This window comes from Rhinolophus sinicus, linkage group LG15, assembly GCF_036562045.2.
Source record: "Rhinolophus sinicus isolate RSC01 linkage group LG15, ASM3656204v1, whole genome shotgun sequence".
NCBI classification, from domain to species: Eukaryota; Metazoa; Chordata; class Mammalia; order Chiroptera; family Rhinolophidae; genus Rhinolophus; species Rhinolophus sinicus.
In genome coordinates this window covers 10,896,360-10,910,001 of record NC_133764.1, presented here as the reverse complement: position 1 = coordinate 10,910,001, position 13,642 = coordinate 10,896,360, and the positions used below count along the sequence as shown (strand labels likewise).

The window sequence follows — 13,642 nt, the reverse complement described above, 5'->3', positions numbered from 1 at the left end:
ACCCTTTCCAGTGAATAGCTCCAGAAGTCCTAGAGAAAGGAAGAATGGTTGCTATGGTAATGGGGCTTTTTAGGGAGTTAAGATCAGGACCCATGTCTGTGTAGAGTATAGAGCCTGGTGTAGGAAAGGATCAAAGGGGCTGATGGATGCAGACACCAGACAGACCCGAGGGCTAGGGGCTGATCCAGGTGGCTGGCTACAGGAGAAGCAGGCAAGGTGAAGGGCTTGGCTTCTGCCAAGGTCTGGGCCCAGGTCTCTCCCTCTTGGCACATTGTGAGGGACAGCCCCAGTGTCATTGTGACCCGCTGACCCCTAGGAGCCTTTGGGAGAGGCAGGCGGGCTGGTGGGTACTGTGGCACAGTGGGCTGGGGGCCTAGGGGCCCCGGTGGCCCTAGGGACCCCCATGGCCATGGTTGAGTGGCCACGGTCCGGGTGGGCCTCGTATCATAGCCCCAACACCAACAACTGCCAGGACCTGGGCAACTCCATCCTGTTGCTGCTGGGCCTCATCATCTGCATTAATATTGGCATCAATATGGTGACGCTGGTCAGGGCAGGCCTGGGTGGGAGGGTGCTGGCAGGATGGCTGGGGGGCAGGCCTGGTATTGGGGTCGGCCTGGGGTCACTGTGTCCTTCCCCCCAGCTCTGGCACAAACTCCGTGGCTTTTTACACCGCATGTTCTGCCGTATTGTCTGTGAGAAAGGTAAGTGGAGCCTGAGTGTTGGGACATAGGAGGAGCAGATACCAGCATTCTAGCCCTAACCCTAAACTGGCCCTGGCCCCTTTGGATCTCCCTTCTCTCCCCATAGCTCTCCAGCTTCTCTCCCCGCACCCTGACTCTCCACCCCCTGTAGGAGCCAGTCTCCTCCCCAGCTTCTCACCTCTCCTTGATCCACAGAAGCTTCTAAGTCATCCTCACCTGGGAGGAAGACGCAGCCCCAGAAGCAGAACTCCCCTGCAGTCCACCTTCGATGCACCATGGACCCTGTGAAAATGACTGTGACCCCCCCACCCACTCGCCGTCATCGTCATCGCCATCGACGCTCATCAGCACACCGTGCCCACTGCCCAGTAGCATGGGCCCCTGACACTGATGACAAGGGGAGGCTCCCTCATCAGCACCCAGCAAACTGCTCCCACAACTGGGATCACCCCGCAGACTGGGAAGGCTTTCAATCCAACCAGGGCTTCTGGGATCCCTGGGCCCAGGATGCTGTGGTGTCACCTCCCCAGACCATCCGCTTCCAGCAGACCAGAGAGGGAAGGCCCCTCAGAAGAGAGATGCTGTCAGAGCTGGGCCTAGAGGCTTATGTGTACCCTGTGAACCCTCCGCCCCCTAGCCCACAGGTCCTGAGCCACAAGAACAGTGGAGGGGGCATGGGGGCTGAAGGAGAGCAGCAGCAGTGCTCACCAGCTCCGCCAGCTCTGCCGCTCTTCCAGGGCCCAGCAAATGTCCCAGATATCCCCCGACGTCGCTCCTCAGGCCGCATAGTGTATGATGCCCGTGATGTGAGGCGGCGGCTCCGGGAGCTGACCCAGGAGGTGGAGGCCCTGTCCCACTGTTACCCCCTGGTCTCGGGATCCAGCACTGCTGAGGGGGCAGGCAAGAACTGGGTATACCGTCCCCTGACAGAGAGGTGACTGGGAGAATTAAAAAAAGAGAGGAGGTGGTTTGTGGTAGTGTGTGTAGGGGGGGCTGCCACACAGCACCCAGAAGCCCTGGTTGCCCAGGGAATGATCTCCCTGGCAACAGAGAGCCAGGAAGAGAGAGCCCTGAGGGTCCTCATCAACCTCTTAGCCTCACCCTCACTATCAACCCTGTCCTCAGCCCATTCCCAGGCCCTTCTAGGTTCCAAGGTTCCCATCAGCCTCTACCGTTTCCTTTAGTGCCCAGAGAAGCTCCCAGCTCAACCACCAAACCTGTCCCAGATCAGTAGGCAGTCCTGCACTAGAGGGGATACCCTCATCCCCATGGCCCTAGCCCCTCAGAGATCTGGTTCCTGCCAGAATCCAGGTTTAGCCTGCAGCTACAGGTGAGGTGTTGGGGGGACGACTGAGAGTGAAGCTAGCTAGGTTCTCACAGTTTCCCAGTCAGAACCTGAAGTTCCTGTACACTCTAGCAGGTTGGGAGCAGAGGACGAAATATTAGGGACACTCTCAAGGGCTGTCTCATCATAACATCACAGCCCTTTGTGACTTCACTCCTCTGATTCATACCTCCATGTCACAAATGAGGAGACTCAGGCTCAGAGAGGCCAAGTGACTTATTCATGGTCACATGGACACCAAGGATCAATTTCACAGCTTTAGATGCTCCATCCCTTTGCTTCCAAAGGTAGATTCCCATTGCCACTGAGTCAGCCTGGTCCATCAGTCTCCCATCTTCCTCAATTTGCCATGTAAACTCATCAGAATATTCTATCCACTGGAGAGCAGGGAAACCCAGGCCCTACCCTTACTCCTAGATAGTTGGGATCACACACAAGCAATCACACACATAACTAGAAAATAAAAGGCCATGAGAGTGCACCCAGGCTGAAGGAGCTGGACCTCACCTTCATACCAGATGGGTTCCTGAAATGTGAGCAGATAGGCCTTTTATTAAATGCCTTGCTTCTCTATTCATTTTCGTTTAGATAACATCATTGTTCTTTTGAAGCCAATTCCATTCAGTGGGTATGTATTGAACACCTACTATGTATTTGGAGCCTTGATGGGAAATGCCCCTTGGCTGTTCCTCTATTTCTGCTGAGTTGTTCATTGTGCAAACAAATGACTCGTTGTCCCCAGAGTACCCCTTTCACAAGAACCCAATAATGAACCTGATTTAAATAGAAGATTCCTATTGTCATATCAACAATTACATCTATTTTGTGCTTTCTGAATTTCATGTAGTTTTCTTAAGGTGGCAGCTAACAGTTTTTCAACTTGGAGGCATGACTCAGTGGGAGGGGACTTGGTTAAGGAGAGAAACCATGGTTAGGAGTGGTCCCTGCCAGAGGCAGCAACCCCAGCAAGGTGGAAATCAGTCTAACTCTGAAGCAAAGGGCTATTGGGCTCAGTGACCACCAACACCTAGCGCTGAAATCCCTGACCAGGAAGTGGCGGATAGGGTAGGTGCTAGACGTGATATGACAGGGAAATGGACAGGACAGGGAGGGAATGGTACAGCGAAGCACCTCAGAGGGGACTCTTGCTATTACCCATCCTTCTAGTTACCCTAGATGCTAGCCCCAAGTAGGCGTAGATGGGGAGTACCAACAGGCTACATAAGCTACCACAATGTCTCAAAAGAACAATGAAATAAAGGAAATCTTTTATTCATGAGTCAATCCCTATGAAGACTGTCTCACTACTGTAGTTACCATATTTACAAATCAGGAATCAGGTGTCCAATTAAGCAAGCTCCCATAGAGACAAAGGGACAGGCTGAACTCGGGGATATCTGGAGACTGGGCCAAGGGCAGAGATGGCTAATAAAGGGCCGGTTGAATGGATAAAAGAGCTGCCACCTCTGTACTGTGACTCCTGCCCACGTGCCTCATTATGACTCGGCTCCTTCACCAGCTGGCAGGTGTCCCCAGGTTCTGGCATGAGTGCAGTGTGGGTCGGGGCCGGTGGGGGGGCGGCCCAGGTGGCCCTAGGACCCCCCCACCATGAAAAACCAGCTCTGGTATAACACCCTGGGGTGCTGCAATCAATACCAAGAAAGTCCTCAGGATGCTGAGGATGTCCTACTCCTGCTGCTGGGCCTCATCATTCTTACCAACATTGGGATCAATGTGGCAACTGTGGTCAGTGATGGCTGTGGACCATCCCTAAGGGTGAAGAGGGCTTAGGGCGGGAACCAGTTGCAGCCTGCACTTTCCCCTGCAAGAGCAGTCTTGGCTGGGAGGGGCATGGGGGTTGAGGGTGGAGAGCCTGGCCTTCACTCCCACCCCACCCCACTCCACCTCCAGATGTGGCATGGGCTCCGGAATGCCTTAGACAAGATGATCAGTCGGATTAATCAGAAAAGTAAGTATGGCAGCTAGAGAGGTAGGGGACGCCCCCTGACCCCCGTCCCCACCCTGCTACCATCACAGCCCCAGAAACCCAGGCCCCAGCATTCCCAACCCTGAACTCTTCTGACAATTGCCCTGACCTCATGGACTCTTGCCTCCCCCAGATGAAATCCTGCAGACTTGTAAAAGTTCCCCCAAAGATGTCAGGGCTCAAGATGTCCACATTCACTGCACCCTGGACCCTGTAGAAGTGAAGATGGCCCCACCCACTTGCTGCTACTCTTCCTTCTACCACCATCTCCACAACCGCCGTCGCCCCTGCAGCCACCAGAAGAGTCGGAAGAACCACAGACAATTCCCCCAAAACTGCTTACCCTTCCATAGCCCACATCACAGCCACAAGATGTCACGGCTGCGGCCGATGCCCTCTTATGATCAGGAGGACCTGCACTCCTTCCTGAAGGAAGAGGATGACCTGTCTTCCCCACATCCCAAGTGCCCACGGGGGCGCTGGGGAAGGTTCTATCAAAGAAAGGGGCTGCCCTCTAACAAGAGGCTGTGGGGCCGACAGGGTGGGATCCTGGCCAGTCTGCCACCACCCTCTCTCTATCTTTCACCGGAGCTGCGCTGCCTGCCCAAGCGTGTGGAAGCCAAGTCAGAACTGAGGCTGCAGTCCTATGGGCCCCACTGCTCACAATCCCGCACCTGGGGCAATATGGAGGCTGAGCAGTGGACTTCGTCTCCACCACCACCCCGCCGGCTGCCCCCTAACCCCTCCTGGGTCCCTGGGGGGCAAAGCTCTTATCCCTCAGGGGGCCAGCTACTGTATGACTCCTGCGATCAGCAGCGGCATGGTCTGGAAGGCTCTGAGCTTCCATCTGCCCTGGTACCCTGGGGTTCCCGGTCTGAGGCCCAGGAGCACTACTCCCCACAGTCCCACCGTCGGAGCCTCCCCAGCCAGGCTTATAGCCTGCCTAACCGCAGCCCCCACCCATCCACAGGACACTTGAATTACACTTCCCGAGATGCCCGTGAGGTACGGCACCACATGGCCGAATGGGCTGAGCCGCTGCCCATTCGGCACCCTCTGAAAACATCTACCTCCCTCACCGTGTTGGGTGAGGCCTCATACCAACAGGCCCTGGCTCCCAGCTCAGCCTTACTCCCCCACTCCTCCCAGCCCCTGCCCGAAGTCCAGGCTACTGAACCCCATACACCCTCACCCACCTTCATGCCACTCAGCCGGAGCCCGGGGGGCAATGCCAACTACCAGGTATACGACAGTCTGGAGCTGAAGCGGCAGGTGCAGGAGAACAGAGCACGGGCCAACTCACTGCCACCACCTTCCAGCTCAACCTCGAGGCCCTCGCTGCACAGGAGCCGGACTGGGAAACTTAACTGACCAGAGGCAAATGTGGGTGGTGGGGCAGGGCATGGAGAGAGGAATAAAGAGCAACAGAGTCCAAGAAACACTGTGGTGGTCTGTGGGTGGGAAGTGACACTCCTTCTGCCAGACTGAGTCCCTGCCCTTGGCTTCATTAAATGAGAAGCCAGTGTCCCCTTGGTGTGTTGCTTCCCTTAGTTTAGTGGCTATCGTCCTGCCTGCAGGCCTCTCCTGGTCCTTCACCGGGCACTATGTAGATCTTGCAGCTGCAGACTCCAAACCACTGGTCCCTGGTCACCTTTTCTGTGTGAGGTTCTCCCTGTCCCCAAAGGGACCTCAGAGGCTCAAACCCACACAAGAAGATGAGGTTACATTCTAGACCTGGAGGTTCCACATCTGGGCAGATTCAGGCCCACAACCCAGCGAAGGGCATGAACAAGGCCAAGGCTCTGGATTCCAGGCCTTTCCCAGGGCTCTGAGGCCATGGTCTTCCCAGTCTCAGAAATGGTCAAGAGGCTGGGATACATGAGTGTTTGAATGAATGAGTTAGCAGGCAATGGGTAAGAGGGGAGGTGTGCTGGCTTCTGGACCCTGTTTGATGATCCAGGCTCAGGTTACTTGAACCCAGTTACCAGGGAATGCAACCTTGGGCCTTCCTTTTCCTCTTCCTCCCTCATTGTGACCCCCTACCCCCTGACCCATTATGACCCATTCTCCCCCTCCCCCACAGAAGAGTTTGGCTCCTAGTGAGTATGTGGGGGTCAGGGGGCTCAGGTAGTCCTGGGATCCCCGGTCATGGGTGAGCGAGCCCACTACGGAGCCCCAGTGTGCTCTGGCACCAACCCTAGGAAGTGCCAGGACCTAGGAGACTCAATTCTTCTGATTCTGGGCACCTTCATCTTGTTCAACGTGGGAATCAATGTGGTGACTCTGGTCAGGGCGGGGTCTGGGCAGCAGGGTTGGGGGAGCCCTGGAGTTTGAGGTGGGAGTGGATAAGGTGGGAGGGCTGCTAGGATTTGGCCAGACAAAGGTTGGACTTCAGGGTTCACCCTACTTCTGGACTCTGCCCTCCCCTGCTTCCCTCAGCTCTGGAGGAATCTGAAGAGCTCTTTGCGGATTCTTTTCCATCATTTTTTCCCCAAAGGTGAGTGGGCCCCAGCATGGACTCAAGGGGATATAGGCCTGTCCCCTTTCTTCTACCTGACCCCACAGTAACCCAGGCCTTGTCCCATCCCATCTTTCCTTGCAGACAAGCAACCCAGCTGTATAGGCAGCCATCCCATGTGTATGCGCTGCTCTGTGGACCCCAAGAACCTGTGCTCAAGAGTCTCTCCTCGCTTCCATCGTCGCCCAAGCTTCCTGCTCAGGCACCCTAACCACCTTGACTCTTGGATACCAGACACAAATGATGAGAGGGCTTCTAGGTGCTGTTGGATGCCACCTCAGTGTGGACATGCTGAGGGTCCTGTGGAGACTTCATGGGGACTGTGGAAGGAGGGAATGATGGGAACTGGAGAGACTCCTCAGGTTACAGCCTCAAAGGCCCAAGCCACCTTTCTCTCCAGGCAAGAGACATCTTCCCATTTCCCCAGGATGAACAAGTTGGATATGGTTCCGCTCCACTTGCCCCAAGGGAACAAGACTAAGACCCCAGTCTATGACTCAGACCAGACCCGGACTCACTCCCCAGCCTGCCCCCCTGAGCACATCTCCACCCAGGCCCAGATCCAATCCACAGTCCTCACCCCTGAGCACACCCCCATTGAAGTCCATGGGCCTGAGCGCACCTCAGCCGATACCCTGGCCCAGGCCCCAGCGCAGGCCCCCTCGCATACCTTAGACCACTCCCGGAGCGACACCCAAGCCAGCAACCCGGCCTGTGCTCATCTAACCTATACCCATGCCCACACCTTGGTCCCTCCCCCAACCTCTGCCCCAACCCCTCCCCCAACCTCTGCCCCAACCCCTCCCCCAACCTCTGCCCCTACTACTACTCCTGCCCCAGCCCCTGTCCCAATCTCTTCTCCAACCCCTGCGCCAGCACTGGCCATGGCCCTGACTACGACACCAGTTCCTGCTCCTATCCCTGCCCCCACCCCTACCCATATCTTAACTCCTATGCCCTCTAACCTGACTGCCTTCAGCCAAGGCCTTTCCACTGGCCATGTGGTCTATGATGCCCGCAGGGTAAAGCAGAATTTATTCCATATGTACCCCACCCAGAATGCTGAGTATTCCAGAAAGGACTTGGGTACCCTCTCCACGCCCCAAGAAGGACAGGGCCTCGTGAGCTCTGGTACAGCTGAACAAACATCGAAGCAACTTAGTGGGGACACTGCCAAGCCCTCTACAGGATCCATACTGGGTTACCTGGAGTTGGGGAATATGGAATGGAAGATCTCAAATGATGCCAAAGACAAGTTCTTACAGCCCAAGACCTTTCCTTACTGCAGCTTCCATCCATGCAGTTCTGAGAGGAGAAACACAGATGCCCAGGCTCCAGTCTATCCCAAATTCCTAGTCTACTCGAAGGATGATTCACTTTCTCAACGTTGCTTTCATTCTCCAACTGGCGCCCAGCGCTCACTGTGCACCACTCCTCCATCATGCACTTTTTCTCTGCCTCTTGCTTCTCCCAGACCTTTTGTTTGTCATCAACCCACCAACTACCAGAAGCCCTCCACCTCAATACAAACCCCATCCTCCAAGTCAACTTTCCAGTTCCCCACCCCTCCCCAGTTCCCCACCATTTCCCAACCCCCAATCCAACCCCAATCCCCTGAACTTCATGAGAGTCTAGGCCTTACTCAAGACTCTGGCCTCAAAAGGACACCAGGCCCTTCAAAAGACTCTAGAATTTCCAAGAACCCAGGCCTTACCCAAGATCCAGGCCTCCACAAGAACCCAGAACTTGCACAAGATCCAGGCCCACACAAGCTCCCAGGCCTTACCCAACACTCTTATCTCTGCAAGGGTCCAGGGCCTTCCCAAGACTCTGGCCTTCGCAAGAATCCAATCATTACCCAAGTTTCTGGCTCCCAAAAGAGCCTAGGTTCTCCTCAAGATGCAGGTGTCTTTAGGAGCCCATGTCTCATCCAACCCTCTGGCCTCCATAAGAACACACCATTTCCCCAAACTTCTAATATTCAGAGGAGCTCAGGCTATACACAAGACTCTGGAGTCTCTAGGAATCCAAAAGGAAACCAAGAGACTGTACTCCACAAAAGTCAAGGGCTTTCCCAAACAACTGGCCTCCATAACAGCCCAGGCCCTTTTCAAGATTCTGGAGGTTACAAGAGTAGAGGTAATGCCCAAGATCTGGGAGTCTCTAGGAGTCTAGGCCTTACCCAACATTCTGGCCTGCAGAAGAGTTCCTTCCTTGCCCAAGACTCTGGAGTCAACAAGACCTCAGGCCTTTCACAGGAATCTGGTCTCCACGAGAGCCCAGGCCTTACCCAAACCTCTAGCCTCCATAAGTGCTCAGGCTTTACCCAAGACTCAGGAGACTACAGGAATCCAGGCCTGACTCAAGATTCTGACCTCCATAAGAAACCAGGCCCTACCCAAGCCAATGAAGTAAAAGAGAGATGTGGCTTTACCCAAGATGTGGGAATTTACAGGAGCCCAGAACCTACCCAAGACCCTATCTTCCACAAGTACCCAGGAATTAATCAAGATCCTGGTCCCCATAAGGGCCCAGCCCTTATCCAAGACTCTGGCCTCCCCAAGACTCACGGCCTTACCAAGGGATCAGGCCTCCACAAGGACTCATGCCTCATTCCAAATCCTGACCCCCACAAGAACCCAGGCCTTGCCCTAGGTATTGACTCTGTCCAAGTCTTGGGCCCATCTCAGACCCCGAAGTCAACACTGATGAAGTCACTTGTATCTGAGGAAGCTTCTCAGAAGGAGGACGCAGAGCAGCATGGACCATGGACTTCGGTCCCACTCAGTCAGAACTCCTGCCCTTCCAAGGCCCAGGTGATCTACAATGACCCACAAACCCCAGAGGTACCTGTACTAATTGAGCTACAACCATCCTCTCGGCGAGCAGGCAGCCAAGACTGGGTGCACCGCTCTGTGGATACAGTTCCTCCAGTCTGCCAGAACTATCGCCAGATGTCTATGCCTCCAAAAATCAACTGGAAGACCCCCTGTCCTGGGCCAGGTACCCGGATAGGGCATGTAGTTCTTGATGCCCGCCAGAGACAGTTTGGATTGGGCAGAGACAAGTGTGAAGCTCTATCTCCCAGGCGCCTTCGCCAAGAGGCACCCAACAACTCAGGGGAGACCACCGAGGGGGGATATCAGTGTGTGATGAGGCCCTCAGAAAAAGAGGGGACAAAGGTACATCAGGAATAAAGAAACGAGAGAAATGTTCTGTGGTTGTTTGAGGACATCCACCCCAGCCCCATTACTGACGCTGGTCAACCACAGGGCCTGATGAGAACTGGGACTATACTTTCCCAGCTTCTCCTCCAGAGCTGCAGAGTTAAACCCATTATCCCCAAGGGCTTAGAGCTGAGTTTTCCAATACAGTAGCCTCTAGCCAAACATGGCTATTAGAATGTAAATTAATTAAAATTAAAAATTCTGTTCCTCGGTCTCATCTACATTTCAAGTGCTCAATAGTCATGGGTGGTTAGTAGCTACTATACTGGATGGCACAGATTTAGAACATTTTAATCATTACAGAAAATCCTATTGGATAGCACTGCTTTAGAGTTTAGAGGAACTTTCCTTTCCCTTGTCACCCATACCCAGCATGTTAAAAATTCCCAGAGCCCAGAGTACTTAGTTCTTTTCAGGGTGGCTCATAGGCCACCCTCTGGGGAGGAGGTAAGATGTAGGGATGTGTGATGCCTGATTCCTTCAGTTTTCCTGATCTGATCTCTTGGGTCACAACCAAAAGTATGGAAACCTGACCCCCCCCACCCCCCCCAGTTCTGGGATGTGATTTAGGACTCTGAGTTGCTGAGGGAGAAGAGCTCTCTTTGTCAGTGACTAGGAACTCCTGAGATCTGGGCTGCCCAAATTGAGCTCTGGATTCTGAGATCTCCCTCCTTTACAAGCCTCTAATTTTTCTAGGTGTCTTTGCTTAATTCTCTTGCCCATGGACTTAGGCCTATCTCACTCTGGAGATAGTCCCCGGGGAAAAGGAAATGTAAGAAGTCCTGGTCTAGCAATGAATTGGTCTGATCTGTGAGCCTGTCCCTGGTTTCCTATCTTTATGTCCTATTATTCTGGCTCCTTGTGTCATCCTGGACTTAAGCTGTGTCCCTGATAGCACTGGTTACTGAAAACAATTTCCTTCCCCTGATTATTTCCCTTTGTGCTGTCCCACCCCAGCTGGGAGTTTCCTCTGGACTTGATTTTCAGTGTTAATAACTCTTCTGTGCATGCACAGGAACTGTGAGATTCCAAAATGTTTTCCCTGCCACCACGCATGTGTGTCTGAGTTAGGCATTACTAATATGTCCTTTCCCTGAGTTACATGTCCTTTGTGTGTTCTTGCCTAACACTATCACCACGAATTCCAAGGGGAAATCACCCAGCTGTAGAGCCCCTTTCTAACACCTCTCTGGCTCAGCTGACCTTGGACAAGTCATGTACAACCTTTCTAGGCTGCAGTCTCGTCTCCAAAATGAAGTTATAATTGCACAGACGAATCCTCCTAGATCTAAAAGACCAGGGCTTCTCTACTCAGACACGGTATGTAGAGGCCCCTATTTCTCCCCAGGCCCTTGGGTATGTCCCCCATTATTGTTTGCTATTCAGATCCATCCTATTACCCCTCTGCTCCAATCCCAAGCAATGTTTGCGTGGGCCTGACCAGAAACTACAACTTCAATCAGGCACTACTTCAGCGGAACAGGAAAGGATGTGTGGGAGTGGCCTCAACTCCCTGGTAGCGCAAAAGACAAATTCCAACGGCCGGGATAGCGTGAGATCTCACTCGAGCGAAAGTAGTGATGACGGAGGCGGGGCCGGCCCGGAACGACCGAGACAGTCTGTAGAAAAGGGCGTGGCCTGCGGGGAGCCGGAAGCGGTTACCTGTTGAATCATTTTATCCATTCTCTTCCCAACCCTTGAAGCTATCCCTAAGAGAGAGGCCGCAGACCTTAAGCCTCTTCCGAAAAAGAGGTAAGGGGAGGTAGACAAAGGGCAGTGGAGGAGACTGGCTATTGTATTCTGTAGAAGGAGCACAACAGCTACTTTTTACCTGCTGAGTCAGATGAACCTGTCCATGGGGGCGGAGACCAGCTTATGAGAAAGGGCAAGGACGGAGGAGGTATTTATTTGTTGGTTTTCAAGACTAAATTTAGAGCTCTCTGTCTGCAGACCCATTAGCGGTTTTGTCTGGGATACTTTCGGCGTCGGGAAGAGAAAAGAACCGAGGCGACTTTTCGGCAGCAAAGGAAAGGCCCGTCTAGGCCTCCTCCCTTCCGTGTTTTCCCTAACAGAAAACGATAGAGCCACATGGCTTCCGCAGTCTGGGGAAGTGCCCCTTGGTGGGGCCCGCCGCCACCAGCCCCAGCTCGCCCGCTCACGGACATCGACTTCTGCTCTGGGGCGCAGCTGCAGGAACTAACCCAGCTTATCCAGGAGCTGGGTGTGCAGGAGAGCTGGAGTGACGGGCCCAACCCGGGACCAGACCTCCTTCGGGCCAAGAACTTTGTTTTCTCTTTGCTTGGTAAGTAAGCCTCCCTGCCTTCAGAAACTCGCAGCTCTCAGCCCCGCCCCGGCTTTGGGTCATGCCTCCGTGATCCCTTCTCTTCCCGTAGGTCTTGTTCACCGCCGGGACCCCCGTTTTCCTCCCCAAGCGGAGCTCTTGCTGCTTCGTGGCGGGATTCGCGAGGGCTCCCTGGATCTGGGGCCTGCACCTCTAGGTCCCTACGCTAGGGGACCTCACTACGACGCCGGCTTCACACTCTTGGTGCCCGTGTTTTCTGTAGACGGCACTGGGCAGGAGCTGCAACTGGACGTGGAATCCTGTTACGCCTGGCTCTGCCTCCCAGAACTGATGCACGGAATTTCTGTCCGAGAGGCTTGGCAGGATTGCCTAGGACCACCAGTCCCAGGAGAACCTGATTCCATCCACCGAACCGAAAGCGAAGAAAGCCCCAAGGACCAGCAAAGCTCCGTGCACCCGCCACACAGTTACGTCACTGAGCCTGAGCCGCTTGTGTCTTCTTTGGAAAAATCACCTAGTAACGGTTCGGGGCCCGAGTCGCCTCTGCAAGACGTAACCGATCGTGGCTTCCCCGCACCGCTGAAAAAAATGAATGGTGACGTCACCAAAGCAGCGGTGGATAGTTCAGTCCCACAGCCGTCGGAGGCTCTGGAGGCGTGGCCCACATTGTGCCCTGCCAAGGTGGCTGCATGGTTCTTTGCTATGCTGGCCGAGGTCGCGGAGTCCCTGTACCCGGTCCCGGGTGCCCCGCGCTTGGTCCACGCAGCCCGCCACGCGGGGTTCACCACCATTCTCCTGGCTACGCCAGGGCCTCCCCGCCACCTCCTACTTTTCGACCTGATCCCCGTGGTGTCTGTGGCTGGCTGGCCGGAGACGGCTCGGAGTCACTCGTGGGCCGGCCCGCTGGCCTCCGAGCCCTCCTCCTTCTACCTGGTGCCCAGCGGCCGCATAGATCGGCAGGGCGCTTCTGGCTGGCAGCTGTGCTTCGCCCGCCAGGAGCTGGCGCTCAAGGGGCGCATACCCGCTCCGCTACTGCAAGCGCACGCAGCTGCCCAGGCGCTGCTGCGCCCGCTGGTGGCGGGGACCCGGGCCGCGGCGCCCTACCTCCTGCGGACGTTGCTCTACTGGGCTTGCGAGCGACTGCCTGCCCTCTATCTGGCGCGTCCCGAGAATGCGGGCGCCTGCTGTCTCGGGCTGCTGGATGAGCTGAGCCGTGTGCTGGAGGCTGGGACGCTGCCCCACTATTTTCTGAGCGGCCAAAAGCTCTGTGCGGGGGACAGTCCAGCAGCGCTGCTCTTAGCGTTGGCTCGGCTTCGTGGGGACCCTGTCCGGGCCTTGTGCGCCGCGGTAGAGGAGGCTAAGGCTGCGCGCAAGGGGGGCGGCTTGGCTGGCGTGGGAGGTGGGGCCCATTAAAGACTAGTCCTACCAGGGTGGAAAGTGCTTCTGTTAGTTAGCAGAATGTGGAGCGGACTGCGCATCCCTCGCTTGGGAGACTAAGAATCCTGGACCCAAAGATACCCTTCTAGAAGGCCTCCTGGCCCGTCATCCTACCCTTCTCC

General features: G+C 55.1%; 4 protein-coding genes across 6 annotated transcripts; all 4 read left to right on the top strand.

Moving 5' to 3' along the window:
• Nucleotides 1-19: 19 nt before the first annotated feature.
• On the top strand, nucleotides 20-3,589 carry SPEM1 (spermatid maturation 1). The gene is made up of 2 exons (XM_074320495.1): nucleotides 20-704; nucleotides 900-3,589. The coding sequence occupies exons 1-2, from the start codon at nucleotides 404-406 to the stop codon at nucleotides 1,640-1,642; spliced, it is 1,044 nt and encodes a 347-aa protein (XP_074176596.1). The 5' UTR covers nucleotides 20-403; the 3' UTR covers nucleotides 1,643-3,589.
• Nucleotides 3,590-3,649: 60 nt separating this feature from the next.
• SPEM2 (SPEM family member 2) lies at nucleotides 3,650-6,021 on the top strand. The gene is made up of 3 exons (XM_019745089.2): nucleotides 3,650-3,795; nucleotides 3,961-4,018; nucleotides 4,170-6,021. The coding sequence occupies exons 1-3, from the start codon at nucleotides 3,658-3,660 to the stop codon at nucleotides 5,405-5,407; spliced, it is 1,434 nt and encodes a 477-aa protein (XP_019600648.1). The 5' UTR covers nucleotides 3,650-3,657; the 3' UTR covers nucleotides 5,408-6,021.
• A 163-nt stretch (nucleotides 6,022-6,184) lies between these two features.
• SPEM3 (SPEM family member 3) lies at nucleotides 6,185-9,949 on the top strand. The gene is made up of 3 exons (XM_074320394.1): nucleotides 6,185-6,322; nucleotides 6,476-6,533; nucleotides 6,639-9,949. The coding sequence occupies exons 1-3, from the start codon at nucleotides 6,185-6,187 to the stop codon at nucleotides 9,749-9,751; spliced, it is 3,309 nt and encodes a 1,102-aa protein (XP_074176495.1). The 3' UTR covers nucleotides 9,752-9,949.
• A 1,335-nt stretch (nucleotides 9,950-11,284) lies between these two features.
• Nucleotides 11,285-13,513, top strand: TMEM102 (transmembrane protein 102). Of its 3 annotated transcripts, none has more exons than XM_019745189.2 (3): nucleotides 11,285-11,533; nucleotides 11,732-12,083; nucleotides 12,346-13,513. In XM_019745189.2, the coding sequence occupies exons 2-3, from the start codon at nucleotides 11,870-11,872 to the stop codon at nucleotides 13,494-13,496; spliced, it is 1,365 nt and encodes a 454-aa protein (XP_019600748.1). In that variant the 5' UTR covers nucleotides 11,285-11,533; nucleotides 11,732-11,869; the 3' UTR covers nucleotides 13,497-13,513. The 3 variants fall into 3 exon arrangements, with proteins under 3 accessions (XP_019600748.1, XP_019600747.1, XP_019600745.1); XM_019745188.2 differs by having other exon boundaries at nucleotides 11,289-11,533; nucleotides 11,854-12,083; nucleotides 12,175-13,513; XM_019745186.2 differs by having other exon boundaries at nucleotides 11,289-11,533; nucleotides 12,175-13,513.
• Nucleotides 13,514-13,642: the final 129 nt, after the last annotated feature.